The sequence below is a fragment of the Netta rufina genome (genome assembly GCF_964035555.1).
Source record: "Netta rufina genome assembly, chromosome: 1".
Classification (NCBI taxonomy): domain Eukaryota; kingdom Metazoa; phylum Chordata; class Aves; order Anseriformes; family Anatidae; genus Netta; species Netta rufina.
Window position 1 is genome coordinate 96,558,825 of NC_140123.1, and position 18,270 is coordinate 96,577,094.

The window sequence follows — 18,270 nt, forward strand, 5'->3', positions numbered from 1 at the left end:
TAATCAGTTCCTATACAAGTTTAATATAAACTCTGCTAAGGCCATGAAACTCATTGAAATATGGAGATAATTTGGGCAATACTATATTTCATGATTGTCATTATTTTCCATAGTCATATGAAAGCTTAGCTAAAGGATCTAGAATAGATATTACAGAATATAAAATAAACTAGTCCTGTGAAATCACCAGAATTATTCAGGCAGGCTAGTGCCTTTGGGAAAATTTTTAAACCCTGAATGCCCATGGTTATAAATATTCATGCATAGCCTTATGTTGGACTAAGGAAAAGGGATACTAAAAGGGAAAAGCATTAGCAATATTCAACATAATGGTTTCTTAGTAGCTGGCCCGTGAAGAACAATGAGCAAATAAAGGGATTAGGATATTTCAGTGAACACACAGTTGGACAACTGCTGCTGGAGCTACATGCGGCCTGCACCAGACTTTTCTGTAACGTTAACTATAGTAAGAAGTCTTTTCCAATAACTGTATGTTATGAACTCAGCTTCTTTAATATTGTTACACTTGTAATATATTGAGGTACAAAGGATTTGACCCTTGGTTCCAATTAATTTCTCTGAAGGAATCATAGTCACCATCGTCTTTGTATGATCACTCAAACCCTCATTTATATAAAAAATATGTACAAGTGCAAAGGACAACTATACAACCATAAATACACTAGCAGTTCAGTGATTTGCAAGCATTTATCTGAAAGGATATAGGTTAGAAAATGGCCCAGTTTGCCATATGGAAAACAGCTTTCAACGGTATTATGAATTTCTGTATATTACAGAACTCTCCACACGTGCAAAACAAAGTCTCTACAAAGCTCTTGAAGCTCAAAATACTAGTGCTGTGAAGTATCAAGTATCCTGAGTGGTATTCATGATTTTAACTAGCTGTTTCTCTTTCTGGATAAGGAGACTGCTACCCAAAGCACAGGTTGCTGACTCCTACATTTAGTTCAACTTTAGCACAGCCTTCAGTCTAGAAATCCTGTGGTGTTCTCCTTGCTCTTGTTTTCCTTCACTTCCATTCCCCTGCCGTCCCTTAACCTGTATGCCAAGAAGCTCAAGTTTCTGAGTCCTGGCTGATGAGACAAAGGAAAACTCTGCTTGAGGAGATCAGAGAGACCTGAGGTAGTCACATATTTCTAATAAAGCAACACTGAAGACAACCTACTGTTACTTGCAAAAGTTATTTAGACAAAAGCACTTTCTAGGTTTGTTTTTTTCTTCCCCTTTGCATCTTTTTCTCAAACTCTGCTGCATGAGCAATTAAATAGGAGTTATCACAAAGATACGGCAAAGAAAGAGGAACTAACATTCTTCAAGGGTATGAAGGCTATCTTAGCTAAACGAAAACAAAACACAAAATCTGTGATAACCCAGATGAAAAAAACGTGAGCTTGGTTTACTTTTTAACAAGAAATTTGTACACTAAAAAGAATGATTCAGTTCACCTATGCTCGCAGAACCAGGAGGAATTCAAATCCTCTAATTCAAAAACAACTGGTATTTTCCCCCATTCAGAAAAGCATCCTCAAATCTCAAATACATAAAAACATGCAAGAATTTGCAAGACCAAAGCAGTGCCTAGTACACCAAACACTATTTACTTCCACTAGGTGTCTAACTGCAAGGCTAGCCTGAACTTTATATTTTAATTATAGCTTAGACAAGTTTATCTCACTACTGAACGTACAATATATAGTACTTCTAGTGCCAAATGGGAAACTGAGAAGGTTCTAGCTATGAGCCATGTCTCCATGGCTGTCTGAAGCAAATAATTTCTCATATTGAGTACATACAGCAAGATTATTAACTTCAGTCCAAATAATTACTTTTTTTTTTTTTGCATATTTTTTCATTTTATATGTATGCTCAGCTAAGTTAGGATCTCAGGTGACAGTTTTATAAAGTTTCCCACAGACTTTTTAACACATTATTCCCTTTCAGCTCAGCCAATATGTTAGTTCAGTATTTTATAAAGTTTTCCACAGACTTTTTTACACATTATTCCTTCCCAGTTAAGCCAGTATGCTAGTTCAGTGTTTTGTGCAGAGATTTTCTGCGTGACATACCTGTAACAGTTAAGAAAATCCAACCTAGCTTACACACCTAGCACTAGATGGAGTATTTTGGAGGTAAAAATACAAAAAATATCCTTCTTCGCATCAAGTAGGAGGAAATAAAGATTTGATTGGTATCTCATGCAGCAGATAGATGCTCTGTTGCTTCGCCAAGTACCAGTGGGAGGATGGGGGAAGAAAGAATCACCATCTCCCACAGTGCTGCAGGACACCAACTGAACAGAATTATAGTAACACTTCAACAGTCAACAGAACAAAACATTTGCCAGCTGAATATTCAGCACAGTCCTACGCTCATCCTTTACACACACAAGCAACTTAGAAGTTGTACAAATCGTGCATCGTAACTCTGAAGACATAAGAACGCTTTGCTTGTTTCTGGTGTGCAGGACAAAGAATGTCTTAGTCTAAAAGCAGAGAGAAATCATTACCTTTCCTCTTAATTCACAAACAGACTAACAAGTATAAAAATAATTTTGAGATGTTACAATAATCACATTTAGGTACCCACATAATATTGAATACGAGTTAAAATATTAATTTCATACAGCAGAATAATATTCACTATATACAGACAAGTCATATTGATATGAAAACCTTAACTTCAAAAATTTAATCGTTTAAGCCCAAATTTTGCCCTCTGACAGAAAGACAGGACAACTTAGAACACTCTTCAAGGATTACAGCACAAGGTTTCCATCAAATCTTCTCTTGAGACAAACCAGAGCATTTGATCCCAGAGGAAAGAACCCTACAGTTCTGTGCTCACTGAGGCTTTCCCACAGCAATACTCTTCTACCCAATTCCCCAGACCCCAAAGCACCTCTTCTGTCCTGGACAGAGAGAGTTCCTCCTTTAGCCCCATATAATAGTTATGGGGGATTTCATAAAGGGAATGTATTGCCATCTCCCTCATACCTGGAATCACAAATTACAGTGTTGTGTAGGAATGCTTAATATTAATGTTTTTTTCATTTACATTTTAAAATTCTGATGATGACCAAAATAGGCAATTAATTTAAAATCTTGAAGTGTCAAGATATGCAAAAGACAAAAATAACTAGCTAGTACCTTGCCCAGGTTCTAAATCAAGGCACACTCCTCATTTAAACACCAAGGATTAGATAAATAAGATTACAAAAACTCTTCTCTTTGGTTATGCTTTAGTGCTAGCACCTTTTATTAAATACTAACTTAGTTAAACACTGCACACTCATCTGTAAACAAATCTGGTAAAGTGAAGCACATAACTGGAGGAGGTTCATCACTCAGATTGAGATAGTTGTGTACTGCCTGAGTATGGCATGGAGACCTTTAGAAAGGAGTCTAAGTAGTTGACGCAGCCCAGGAGAACTGCCAGGCACTGCAGCATTGCATCTTCCATTGCCACTGACTGGAAGAAAGAAATGCTCAAATGTAAACAGGCATTCATATGCAAGACTTGTCCAGTGCACACTGACTAGACAGGGACTGACAACAACTGGAACATGACACAAAATGTAAGACATGTTTAAGAACTTGATTCTAGCCGTTCACCACTTTTTCCAGGCACTGAGAACAGCTTCTCAGCAAGGTTAACATATTTCAGAAACACTCATTTAGTTGTTTTCTCCTGTGCAGTAACTCAGATAAGCTCCAAATACATGATTCTTCAATGCTGTATGAAATAACTGCTTGGTTATTTCATAAAACTATATTAAGAACCATTTTAATAGTTTTATTTGACTGTGTAATGACTGACCATTGCAAAATTTAAATGTGAATTCACACTGAATGTAGAATTTTTAAAGGTAAATTATAGGAGAGCTATATATACACAAACAGGAAACCTAACGTAAAGCCTTCTATTCTACAAAATTATTTTATATAGAAAAAACAAGTGTCTGATTACATTTTACTAGTACCTGTATCAGTTTTAGTTATTAGCTTTCTAGGCTAGGATTTTAAAGAGTACTGAAAGTTAGACTCCTTGAACTTAATTAAGGACCTAATTTTCAACCTTGTTACAAACTCAGTCACTTATTCTGTAGTCAAATACATCGCAACCCACAAGACTATTATATTCTTTGATAAAATACCTCATATAGGATTTTAAGAGATATCTGACAAGCTCCAAGCTAAGGTGCCTATTTCTTTGCCAAACAAGTACACTTGGTCAATTTTGTGGCTTTAGACTTTAGACTTTTAGACTTTGTGGCCACAGTGGCAGCCTAGAAGCCAGGTAATTCTAAGGACTACCAGTTAGCTCAAACCATGTGGCTCTAGCTACAGATATTCAATAGAGATACCTGGATCTACCTCCTTTGAAACATTAATAATAATTCAAGCTCCAGAAAGTTTTTGAAAAGTAAGCAATTCTATGAACGTTTCAAACTCTTGAGATGTTAACTTGAAAAAGAAGTAACTGAAGTATTTGAGATCTAAAGGATTAACGGGAAGAAATTTAAATCAGTTGCTTTGGAAGGATGAAAAAAGATTAACTGAGAAAAAAAAAAAAAAAAAGGCAAAAAAAACAAACTTTCAATTATCTCCCTAGTCACTCGTATATGCTATTAAGACAAGAAGCAAATAGGAGGTAATTTAACATCAGTTTTGTGTATTCACTTACTGCAGAACATAGAATTGTAATATGGAGGCAAATGCAGTGCAACCCACTGTATCTGATACGTTAAAAAGTTGACCTGTAACCTAAAATACCTTAGAACATCAAGTAAGCCTTACAGTCACATCAACAAAAAGGCACGCTAGACACTAGTTAAACTGTTCACTTTAACTTGCACTATCTCAACATATTTATCAGATACCGGTGGATCAAGTGTTATCTGTTTTAAGAGAATTAATCATAGTGTTGCAAAATTTAAGTGGTGTATTCACATGGAAGATAATAGAACAGATATTCATAGCCAAAACATGAGGAATAGATCTCAGCAATGATAACAAAAGGTCATGGTTCCATGTTGCTGTCAATTTTACTGTCTCTTCAAGCATTTCATCAAAACTAGTAAGTTAGCTTGGCATATGTTCTCAGAAAGCAATAGGAACTCTGGGAATTCACAAAAAATACCATATCATTCTGCTACTAGACCAGAAGTCAGCTGTATTATAGAAAACTAGGTGAGCACCAGTGATTCTCTATTACTCGATGGAGAACAACAGCTGCCCAAGGCAGCGTCAATTCAGGTCTGGCTGTTCTAACAGCTACCCCATCCAGCGTGCATCTCAGTTATATATTAAAGCACAAAGGAAGAGTAGATCACCATAGAAAAGGCCTATGAATTAAAAACTACCAGATAATTTTGGAACAGCCTTAATTAAAAATGGAGATTAAATTTTATTCATTTAATAGAAAGACATTTTTAAGATAAATCTTTAAGTGTGTCCCATCTGTACATATTTCCCTTTAGTTTTGAAGTTAAAGAAGCCCTTATTCTATTTAGAGCTCAGATATGGTTGAATTTTTGATATATTATTTGAAAAGGATTTACATTTCAATGTGAGCACTGTACAGTTGACTGATAACTATACAAATTGCAAGATATTTTAGCACCAAATTAACCTGTTATACTTATGTGCTGTTACTACTAAATAAGCAAACAAGACATTCTTCTGTTAGTTGGGGAAATTACTACCAAATAGAAAAAAAAAAGCCATCTCTCCAATGGCAGCTTCTTAAAGTTGTCACAGGTTTTTGACTGTTTAGATTAAAAGAATTATTCCAGTTCCTGGACTCCTTTGTGTTGAGCACCATTATTATCTAAGGCATAGCTGTGTTCTGGCTTCATTTCAGGACAGAACTTCCACTTCACAGAAATCCTACCAAAACTAAGAGTTTCAGGAAATCTTTCACTAACTTTGCGCACAAAGTCTCACATGCAAGGTGTTCTGACAGCTTCCTCCACAAGGATAATGGCCATTCAAATACTGCTGTACACACAGGATCTTCCAAGCAGCTTCTCTTCCAATGGGATTGCCACAATCACCCTATGCTAAGCCCAGGAAAAGACATATCTTTGCAGATATTTTAAACCTAGCAAAAAAGACATCCATCCTTCAAAAATGCATCTTGCACATCTAGTGAAATGACAAAAGGGAGAAGATAGAACTCTCTCTGTTCCCACCTCCCGGTTTCATTAATACAACTGCCCCACTGCCTCATTTTTGCTTCTTAAACTCTTCTCTTAAAGCAAACACAGAAAACTGCAGCAAGGCAAAAATACTAACATTCAGCATCACAAAATGGTCTTCCTGTCAAGCACTGTGTCTACATATTGTGAAATCGAGAACAGGATATCCTCAGTTTAAGAAAGGCTGCTGAAGTTATCCTAAAAACTGTCCTCGTGACTAATTCTCAGCATATAAAGTGATAACTAAGATTTGAACACAGAAGTTAATTTTCCCCTTAAGCTGCAAAATAGCTTACCATTAGATGATGTATTCTAAGACAGATGGCAGACATTCTGATAAACCAATGTCTTTGTTTAATGTGAATTTTCAGTTTTTAATCATTAGCTTGTTATTTGTTGAGCCCTTCAGTATTTTAAAAAATAAATTTAAGTAGTTGTTTGGTTTTTTTTTTTTATGTCATGGGACTAAGATTATTCACCCCCCTCTCTGCCCATTTATAAACTGTTTGGGTCACCTATGAACAAACCAAGTACTGACACTAATTTTAGAACAAATATTCTTTGATCTTCAAATTGGTTCAAAAGGACTCCGTTAAAAAGAAAAACACACACAAAAAGCAGAACGTGTTATAATGTGCCCAGAGAGATAGAGGAAATGCAAATAAGGTAAACTGTTCTGTTTCCTTTTAAAGTTAATTGAATATTTAGTTTGGTTTTATGTTTGGTATGACTCTCCGGAGATTACCCCTTTCTGCTTCCTTCCCTGCTATTGGTATGGTCTACAGCTTTTTATTTTGCTTATAGTTATTAGTAATTTTAGTATTGAAAGCAGGTATTTGTTGCTTAACTTCCAATACACCTTCCTTTCTAAAGCACATGATATAGTCATAGCTGATCTAATTTCAAAAGGACTACAGAAACTTTAATGTATTGATCATTGTGCTTTTCCTTCTAAATACCTGTAGCACAACTTTTTATATCTTGCAGGAAATTGAGTATTTTACTAGTCAGTTTTCACAAGAAACCATCAGTTAAATTAGCAGATAAAGTACTTAGATGTTAGAATATTTTATTACAAGAAAGAAAAAAAACACTATTAAAAGGTTGTAACTGCAGACTGATTTACAATCTCTCCAAATAACACTTCCTCTACTGACTTTTGCAATTTCTGTAATTTCCTTGTGCAGAAATAAACAAAAGCACACAGCTTCAACAAAAGACTGATTAATAAAGCATGAAACCACAAACAACAGACAGCTACATTCAGAAACAACCATGAGCTTATGAACAGCAGATAAAAAACTCTGTGTGTCAGTAGGAAGTCTTAAGTCACTGTAAGATTTGAAGTACTGATTCCAGCAGATTTGATGTCCAGCAGATTTGATATATAGTCTTGCACTTCTTTGATGCAAAAGGGCATAAACTGGCAATTTAATACTTGTAATAATAGATCTGGAATCAGACCTCAAATATATTCTTAAGTAAATTCTGCAGATTAACTTGATTCAAACTCTTTGAATGCTCAGTAGTATTTTCTTTAGAAATACAAATGATAGATTTCAGAATGTTCTCAACACTGACATTCTAAATCAATCATTTCAGTTCAATATATTTCTCCATAATCAAGTTAGAAAATGATTAATTGAACATTTAGAAGTAAGCATCAAAAAAGTCTAGGGTTACCTTGAGTTGATTATTGAATATATCAATTTCCTGAAGTTTAGATCTGGTTTCTTTTTCTACTTCATCTAGCTGGTCTCGAAGCTGTTGACGGGCTAGCTCCTTGGCTTCTAAGGCTCTTTTGATAGTAAGAAGAGAATCTCCTGTTTTTAAACATATTGTGAAATAAATATTTTCTTACATGGAGAATTTTATGTCACAGAAAGCAACATTTTTCAAAACACATCTTGAAACATACCAAAATATTACAAAGTACGCTGTGCATTGCAACATCGTGGCTTTTACTAACTAATGTATACATACACAAAAAAATACACCTACTATGCAAACTGTTCTGTTGAACTTGCTTCAGCTGATCATTAAGCAATTGCTTTTCTGGAATCAATCTTCCAAGCATCTGCTGAGATTCCTGAATAGAGGACAAGGAGAGAGAAAACAAGACAAGAAAAAGACAGAAAAGGTGAGTGATGACCTTAGCCATAAGACCTCTCATTTTCATTTCTTCTGAAATAACTCTTTACTTTTCCACAGAGTAAAGCATTTATTATTGCTATTATAGAAGCACTGTCTGTGTGGTACGACCACTCAGAAACAGTTCTCTGCCAGTTTGTCCTGCCTCCTTTTGTGTTTGTTGTGTTGTGGTTTTTTTTTTTGAGTACAAAAAAGTAGGCATATCAAGTTTAAGCTGCATAGTTGAGAACCGATTTCCATTAAATATGCAAATTGGCTTGGAATTAATTGAAATTCAGGACATAAAAAGACAAACATAGATTTCAGGATATGTTAAAACAAGCACTTATTAACAGTTTATTTCTCACTTTAATAAATAAACATCAACTTTGATAAGAATAAAACACAAATATTTTCAGTTTATTTAAAGAAAAGAAAATAAAAAGCTCTCACTTTAAAGGAATACATTATGGCCAAAAACAATGTGACACAAACTCTGATAGATGAGAACATGTGATTCCTAGATCTCTATATTTAGTACTCCTGAAAGAGGATTATGTCTTCTCTCAATTTCAACAAACATTCATACGATTTTGCACTGACAAATTACAGGAGACACTGCAGATGAGAAATTCCTCCTTTGGTGGATCATTTATATTCCCTGCTCTTTCTGGAGGATGAAGTGCTACTTCATATACCTTTCAGAAGCCTTGGCCTCCAACTTCAAGTTGTCAAAACAAATTCGAGAAGCATGATGTGAAACAGCTTATTTTATAAAGCTGTCCGAGTGTCAACAACTCATTTTTCAGACAAACTAAGTAATTTATTTCAGCTGCTACCCTGAATTGCAGGCTTCTGAGGAACCTCTGATAATTTCAATTTGTCACAAAGGACTGTAAATGAAATAATACAATCCTAAAAGCAAACCACTAACCACTCAATACCAGAGTGAGTCCCATGAAAAGTTTTTTATTTTTCTTACAAGAACACAAGCTTGACTGTAGTGACATGGCTTCACAGTTGTCCTACTTTGCTCATGGCAGTCTTTGGCTGAGCCTCCTGTTTGTGGCTCATACCATATGCTTATGACCACAGACAACTCTAATCTCTTAGGTTTCTGAAGACATACTTAGGTAGCACAGCAGGGTCAAGGACTTTGTAAATTCATTTAGTATAAAAATTAAGATAAGCTATGCATGTTACTATTAGAGGTTACACTGTTCAGCTGTACTGCCCATAGCATGAGTAGATCATTTTCAGCTCCTCAACGATATCACGAAGGACAGATAGATACTCCTGTAATGGGTCTATTACTCCCTATGTAGAAACCAAAGAGAAACAACAAAATATAATGTAGAATTTTCAAATTATCTGCCTGAGGAGGCCTGCCTCATTCCCAACAAACCACCAATACAAACAAACAGAAAAAAGTTCCCATTCATCCAATGAGGGAAAATTCTTCTAACTCTGTGCCCTGAGCAAAAGGTCATATGAGAAAGTGAGATACCACTAATTCATCGTAAGTCTCAACCACATACCCTGCTCCCAGTGATTCTGAGGAAAGCCAAGTTACTTGGGAGCCAAATTATTCATCAAGGAGGCAATAAACTCTCCAGATAACTAGCAGAAGCCCTGCAGACAGTATAAACATGGTTCAGACACATACAGTTAAGGTGTCTGGAAGGCAGGATCCTTCCAAACACACCTGGAAACACCACTCTACCAGATAGCACAGATTTACATAACTAGCACAAATTTTCATCACCCAGTATAAATTGTTATACGATTTCTTCCAAATTTTTAATCAAATTCCATCTTGAAACTAATTAACAGGTTAAAGAATAATTACTTATTTTAATTAACTCACTTTCCACATCAAGTGCCAGATGTATTAAACTAAAGTATTTCCAGGTAAAGATACAGTATCTTACAAAGAGAATTGATGATATTGACTCTTCATCTACTGGAGAGTTTAAAGGATCAAAATTCGCCTTTTAAAATAGTCACATAGCATTTTACTCTTTCCTCTACAAATCAGATAGTAAAATTTAGAGGATATTTGAGATACTCATCTTTGTTTCAGGAAAAAGCTATCCCCTCTTTCAGGTTCTCCTCAGATAAAAATTTGTACTTTACTTTTAGTTAGTTTTCTACTAACTAGTTGTACTTCTTTCTAGGATCATAATTTTGGTAAACCACTCAAACAAAAGTAGCTGAAATATTAGGGTAGAGATCAATGATCGACTGAGTGAAGATAGTATCACAAAAACATAGCTATTGCTGTCAAACTAAAATAAATAAATACATTTAAAAAGCAAAACAAAACAAAACAAAAAAAAAACACACCTCAAACCCAAAATCCAACAAAACAACCACCAAGAACAGCAAGTGTAATTTTCATTACAGGACTGCTGTCACAGTCATTGTGTATGAAGCAATTTTGAAAGCAAATAGTCAGAAGTGCATTAACTAAGCATAGACAGCCTTTTGTCTCTCTGAGCCACTACTGGTGAATGTGACTTAACTGTCTACACTTCATTGAATGTTGTTTGACTTCGTTTTCTCTTACCAATCATGAGCATTTCATTAAAGACAGAAGAGTGATTTTAAGCTAACTATTGCAGTTCTTAATGTCACAAGCTTCTCATAGTAGCATTCCTTGTTTGTATTAAGTGGACAAAAACACTGTGCAAGAATATGACCCCTAAATTCTACTCTTCAGATCAAGCTGCTGCCAAAAAAGACATCTTTCTCTTGGCAGGTGTAACAGTGCACACAAAACTTCAATATAAATGAAAGATGTTTTATGAAATAAGAAAAATAGTCCAAAAATATGCATGCTTAAAATAAACAAACAGAAATGAATTTCTCAAGTGCTGTTTTTGTTCAAATGGATGTACCATATTGATTACATTTAGAAAGTCGAAATGGAACGGTAGGATTGGGTTTTCAGACAGTTTTTACCTTTAAGGCTTTATAATATAAGTGCAAGATCCTCTTTGAAATGGTACAGAAGCACAGAGAGCCCCTATTACTGGTCAAGAATTAACTTCAAGCAATATAAAATATCTAATAAACAGAAAAATCCCTTATCCATCTAGGTGCCTTTATCAGCTTATCTAGAAACCCTTACAAAGTGCACAGAACATTTTCACTCAAAGCAGACATCAAATCAGTCCCATCTTCAATTTGGCAGAGAATTTTAGATAGAGAAGCAGGAAAGAAGAATGCTAGGATTAGGCTAAGAACTAACTGGTTTGACTAGTAACTTCAGTTTTGAAAGTTCATTATCTTATAATAAAAAATAAAAGGATCATCAAGTCACTTTACAGAGGTAATTTCTTTCAGCACAGAAACAGAAGTTAACGCAATAAAAATGTCACAAAATTTGATTCTCCTTGTCCCCAAAACCATCTTCAGCTAAACAATTTATTTACTATTCTGCACAAGAGGATTCGATGAGGAGGAAGTGGTAATCACAGCTATACCCTGAAGTGTAGGAAGCACTTCTTACATCAATGAAGAACAGAAACTTTAAGGGACAAAGTATCTACAGCAATTGCTCACATACAAGAAACAACATGAATTTTGTGTCAAGTTCACTTAGGATATTGATGTAGTTAAAGAGGTCAAAGCACAAAGCTAAGAACAAAATCAGAGAACATTTTCTCACCTGTAGCTGCTGTTGCAGATGGGTAATTTCTGCAATTCTTAGTTCTCTAGATTTATTTGTACTCTCAATTTCTTGTCTTTGGGTAGACAGCCGACATCTGATATCCTGAAGCTTCCCCTCCAACTGATTTTTTTTATCATTCTTTAGACAAAAAGACAAAGATTTCTTTGTTTTACCATAATGCTTTGTCACACAAATCAAGATCTAGAAAGTACTTTAATTCCACAATTAAAAGTTGAGATTATAGAAAACAAATAGGACCTTATCACAGGCATTACCATACTTGTGTGTTTTATCTGCAATACGATCACTTACTAGGGCTTCCAGCTCAAATTCTAAGGTCTTCTTCTTTGCTTTTAGAACAACTATGTCCTCTTGTTCTTTGTTTCTTTGATTTAGTAGTTCTTGCCGACGATTACGTTCCCACTCAAGTTGCCTTTGCCTCTCAAGTTCCCGTTTTGCAGCCTTTAGCATTTAACCAAAAAAGAAAACAACAACAACAAAAATATGAAAGATCTGTTCTGAGAAACTATTCTAACCACTGATATTCATATTCTAAGTTATAATTAAAATATTGATATAAACATGCTGCTAAACAGTGGATAAGTATGCACCTCTCAATTTAAGCACAGAAATTGCTCAATTGTTTAAATGTTCACTTGAAAGTACTATTGCTTCACTGTATAGTGGATATGCAACTAAACAGAATACCATTCCATTTTAGTAAGTTTCCCAAGATCCAATTTTCTGATTTAATATGTTGTTTCACATTAAGACTTCAAGAATCCTCCAAACTAGCATCAAATCTCTCTCCAACATCTGGCATTCTCCAGCTTTTCACTTGAAAAATTAAGAAAGAGATTGACAACTATTTCCTCACTTTCAAAAACCCCAAAATTTAAGTGTATTGCTTGAACATTTACTTACTAAAAATAAAGATGACAAAATATTTAGTACACATATTCTATTCTGTTCTAAACAAACACAGATCTCAATGACTTAGCCACCTTCCTTTTATCCAATTGGTTACCTCTCTTCTCTCTATTTCTTTCCTCCTTTCCTCTTCCCTCTGCCGTTCCAATTCCCGCTGTTTTTCCAACTGTTTCTCTAGCTCCAGTTGTCTTTTCCGCTCTTGCTCCTGCCGCTCACGTTCTTTCCTTTCCTGCTCTGCCCGTTCCAGCTGTGCTAGACGCTCTTGTTCTTTGCGTTGCTGTTCCAGGAGAGCCTGCCTCCGTTTTTCAAGTTCTAGATTGCCACGTTCAAAGTTCTCGCGTTTTTTATCTTCAAACGTAACTTTAGTGTGTAGAAACATGGGGTAAAGGAGAATTAAACTTTGCTAGTAATTTAATAAAACCTTCCATTTATGTTGAATCAAAGTGATACAATCTTCCAACAGGACTAGAAAGAGCTCTCTGATATACTGGTAGTACAGCTCTACAGGTAATGCAGGTTTTATCATTAGCATTTATATCGTAGTTTTCCTTAAACCCACATCCTAAGGAAACTAAGGTGTGAATTTCAGTTCACATTCCTGAGTGTGCTGGAGTTCCTCCACACATTTCATAATAGTAACAGCACAAGAACCATCACTTTGATTACAGCAAGTAAGGAAAAGAGTTCAGCTGAAGATATAATCAAAAAGCCATTATGCAAATGACCAGAACTTATTTAAACTTGATATTCTCATAAGATCACTCATTACTGTCAGGAAAAGAAACAGCTTACTTAAGTTCTTGACGAGAACTCAGAAAGACTAGATTCCTGCAGATTCACACCCTAATCTTTTGTTGTCCTAAAACAACACCCTCAGTTCCAGCACAGGTTCCCTGACATTCTTCTGTTATATCGGGCATTATCCCTATTCAACGCTCCAGACCTCTCTCACACAGTTCCTCCAAATTATTCCCTCCAAATCACCTTCAGTTTCTTTTGCTACTCTCTGTGTCCCATTCCCATACCTCATATTCTCTATTTCTCTTCGCTCATGCCCAACATGTACTTTATTGGCATGCAAGTCAAATCAAGAGACAGTACATGTTCACTTCAAAGTGTGCATGCACCAAGTGTTTGACATATTGGGCTGACATCTGCCCAACCAGTTGAATTTTTATCTTTTCTAAAGTCAGTAAGTCTTTCTTACTGCCAATCACAAATTTTCACAGAAGAAGAAACTTAATCACTTCAATGTTTAAAATTAGCCACCAGATTCAAAGAATATTAAAATAAAGACTGATAAGATAGAGAATAGCCCCCATCAATTTAGGAAACCAAGCAAAAAGGAAAAAACATATATTTATATTTATGTCAAGGAAGTCGATAAAAAGAAAAGGACAAAAAGCTTGCCAGCAGCATCAGCATTGCTTAAGCATTGTCTTACAGGCTCAAAGAAAGCATATACCACCAAGATGAAAAACCAAGCCCTAAAAAGACTGCCCAACAAGAAGATTATTCAACAAAATCAAGGTAGCTACTAGAGGTAACAAAGTATGAAAACAGATGAGACCAACTTCTAGCACATTAAATGAAATGAGTAGCTATTGGCTTGTGTTACTATGTTTATGGGATAGCTTCTAAAGGTTCAAAAAAACAGCAATAAAAATTCTTTCAATTGCCTCCCTCAAGAGAAAAAAAAAAAAAAAAAAAAAAAAGTCAGATTTAGCAAAACCAATGAAGGATCCAGAAGTTATTCACTATATGAGTGGTCTTTATAGTGGAAAATCTACACATCAAATACAATAAAAGGTTTATACAGTCTAGTTATTCTGAAACTGGAAACAAATGGCTTTAGAACAAAAATAAAACCAAGAAAATGAAGAGTAACAGGTTGCCAAACCCAGACAATACTAATCCATAGTTCATATACAAAATTCATGAACTACAAGAGGTGGCCCCATCTGAGCAGGGGTTTGGACCAGATGACCTACAGAGGTCACTTCCCACCTCAACTATTTTGTGATCCTGTGATCACTAGCTTGGCTGTGCAATCCATCCTTTAATCAGCCTCAGTGCATCTAGAAGAGGACAAATGCAACACCAGTCACTAAGAAAAGACAGCGTGATGATCTTGAAAGCTATAATCCAGTCAGTCTAATCCCATGCTGGTCAAAGTAGCAGAGGCTACAATACACAAAGAGTTAGTATGCATGACTACACGTGACACCATGCGGAAAAGCCAATGCAGGAAAGAGCTGCCTCTCAAATACAGTAGAGGGCTGAGATCTGTCCCCACCCAATTTTATCAATAAGAAAGTTATCAATAAGAAAGACAAAGCAGATGAGGTCAATAAAAGGATGCCTGTGTCTTTTTGAAGCCTAATAAAGAAAATAAGCCAAAGGCAGTGGTTGACCTTCCTGGCATTACAAACTGTACCCCAAAATCCTGTAATTCCAAGGGCACGAGACTTACGCCTCAAAATGTGTAAGAGAGTCGTATCTCACCTGTGACCAAACACATCACTGTGAGACCTCACTAAGGTCTGCTTCAGCAGCCCCTGCTATCTCACTTTATCCTTCTACAGCCAGGAATTACTCAGCAGACTGCTAGCAGCAGTTAGTTATAAAATACAAACCAAAGACAAGGGTTGGAAAGAGAAAGAAGGTCCTTGGGAATTAACGAGCAGTTAAAAGATTGGAATTAAGGGGTGAAATAAATTACCAACTTTCACAATGACAGAAAGATTCTTGGTAGCCTCCTTCAAAGATCTCTACTAGCAATTGTGTTGTTCAGTGTGCAACAATGGTCTGGAAGAGATTGAAAAGTAACAAGACAGCTTCTAGAGATGAGGCCAGATATTCAAGGTATTAAAATAAAAACCTGACTGTGAAGAGCTTTAGAAGAATCTCACAAAACTGAGTGATCTGGCAATGAGGAAGCAGAGGAAAACGAAATATTAATGAATACAGAGCAGCACATTTGGAGAATGAAAATAATCGTAACTAAACACACATGGTCATGGACTCTAAAAGCAGTTAATATTGTGTAAGGATGTTGGCATTACAGTGGACAGTCTTCTGAAAACATCGGCTAAGATCTAAGCTGTGATCAAAGAGGCAAAACAGTGTTAGGAATCAATAAAATTAATCAGAAAAAGAAAGAGTTTAGAACAAAACAGAAAAGCATTATTATCACACTGTATACATTTATCATATTGCTACATCTTCCACTGTATATAGAATAGAACAGAACAGAACAGAATAAAAGAAAGAAGTGTGAGGGGGTGGTCAGAAGTGTAAAGAAGTTTCCTGCCATTTAGCATCCAGGACACTTTATACTTCTCTCTTTTATTTTAATTTTTTAAACAGAGCTGCTAAAGCTTGTATAAAACTGGCATATTGCTACGCGGACTGCAGTGAAACAGGCCTCTGTATCTATGTAAGACAAACTATACCACACCAAAGTCAGAAGATGGAGGTACTAAAAGTTTTCACCATAGTCCTGTAATAGGGCTGCAAAGTGCTGCCTCTATGGAGAGTGCGTAAGATAAGCAGCCTGAAAGCTGTTCATATGTCCGTTGTCAGTAACAAAGGATCATACAACAGTCGGGAATTAGCTGGACCAAGCATTGTCTTGGTTATACCTCCGTCATGTCAAAACCTCATTTGGAAAGAAAATATTTTTTAACATGTCATTAGAACTTCCCAGAATATAACCTGATGATCTCTCTGATAACAGCACACAACACATCACTATTTATGCTTGCTCACCTGGTAATTTCTTTTCCAGTTGCTGCTGTTCTTCTTCTAATGCTGGTTCTTCTGGTAACCTTTGGTCTACAGATACTGAACTTACAGCAGATATGCCACTACCAGAACGTACTCTTCTGTCAACAAAAGGATAATTCCAAGTTGCTTAAAAGAACCTACGCCTGCCAAATTTATCATTTAATGATGAAATCATAAATTAAATGCAATGATGTAATGTTTAGTGACATTTAATGCTCCCTCAGCGTTCTCCAGAGCATTTTAATCTGCAGTTGCCGTTAAAATAACAGCACCCCCCAAAGTCCCAACAGCACACACTGGTGACCTAAGCACCCTAGTTCAAAGTTCACAGCATCATGCAGCTTACAGATGTGTTCAACTCTGTCACCAAGATCTCTTACTTGTGACTAGTCTGAAACTGGGGAAACAGGGAATTAAACTACAACAAAAGTTGCAAAGAGAGAGAAAGAGCTCACTAAAGTCAAGCTGAAAACAAGATACCACACAGAAGAAACAAAAAATTGTAATCTTCAAGAGTATACCTGAAGAACATGAAGCTATCACTATATGCAAACATTTTTCTCATTGCTGTAACTGTCTTCCTACCCATTTCTCCAAGAAAAGTGAAATAGAGAAATGGAAGTACTGACTCAGCACTATTCACAGATACAACTGTTTAAAAAAACATCAGAATTTGCCACAGTGTAAATGCAGGGCATGTTTTGAATTCTAATACATCTTATTTGCTGTATAGAAACATAAGCCTAAACTACAACTCTTTAAATTCAAGTAGCCAGACTGAGTAAGTTTTAGAAGGTCTGTTAGCATAAAACATTGACAAAAACTGTGTTCTTACAAGGACTTTTTGTGACAGAGCTATTTTCAGCATCCAGCTCTTCTAATAAAACCAAAAAATGCCCTTTACGCAGCACGAAATCAAGGAGGGTTACTTTTCAGTCTCTTGCCCTTTACTCTCACAGGACAGCTTTCCCAAATGAAACAAAAATTTAGGAGTGAGATTCCAGAATTATAACCAGTTACCTAAACGAAGGTGGAATATACTCTGGAGGCAGTACAGGTGGCAGTGGCTGACCAGACATAGCTACATCAATTAAGTGCATAGCCAGAATAAACTCTTCAGCTGTAAGTTTTCCATCTTGATCAATATCTGAAAGATTCCTTTTTAAAGGAAAAATACAAAAAATAAGTACATTCTTAAAGATTAAAAATCACCATTAAAAAGCACAATTTTGGTATATTCAATTCCAAATTGATTCATTTTTCCATTAGTTTTTCACACTACTTTACTTTTTTAAAACAAATAAAAGGCAAAAACCAAATGCATCAGTATTTCCCATATTTCTCTTGCATGTCTTCCTTGAAACTATTGTTACAGCCATGGTTTCTACTTCTCTTGCTTTTGAGTGCTGCCTGTACTATAAGCCATGTAAATAATGTTAATCAATGGAGTTTTCTTGGATACCCTGTGAACATCTGCTACACAATATTGTTCAAGAAAGTGTAGAAGTTTTTGATTTGGTCTACT

At 35.7% G+C, this 18,270-nt stretch overlaps 1 protein-coding gene across 5 annotated transcripts in view; it reads right to left on the reverse strand.

The window, feature by feature from the left end:
• ITSN1 (intersectin 1) overlaps positions 1-18,270 on the reverse strand; it is a 123,111-nt gene that overhangs the window by 57,066 nt on the left and 47,775 nt on the right. For all 5 annotated transcript variants that reach the window (XM_084283565.1, XM_084283563.1, XM_084283564.1 and 2 more), the window contains 7 exons: positions 17,766-17,903; positions 16,728-16,843; positions 13,054-13,316; positions 12,339-12,488; positions 12,024-12,164; positions 8,222-8,309; positions 7,904-8,043 (listed from right to left, as the gene is read on the reverse strand). In XM_084283565.1, the coding sequence (XP_084139691.1) occupies positions 7,904-8,043; positions 8,222-8,309; positions 12,024-12,164; positions 12,339-12,488; positions 13,054-13,316; positions 16,728-16,843; positions 17,766-17,903 (1,036 nt within the window). The remainder of the gene's footprint in view (positions 1-7,903; positions 8,044-8,221; positions 8,310-12,023; positions 12,165-12,338; positions 12,489-13,053; positions 13,317-16,727; positions 16,844-17,765; positions 17,904-18,270) is intronic.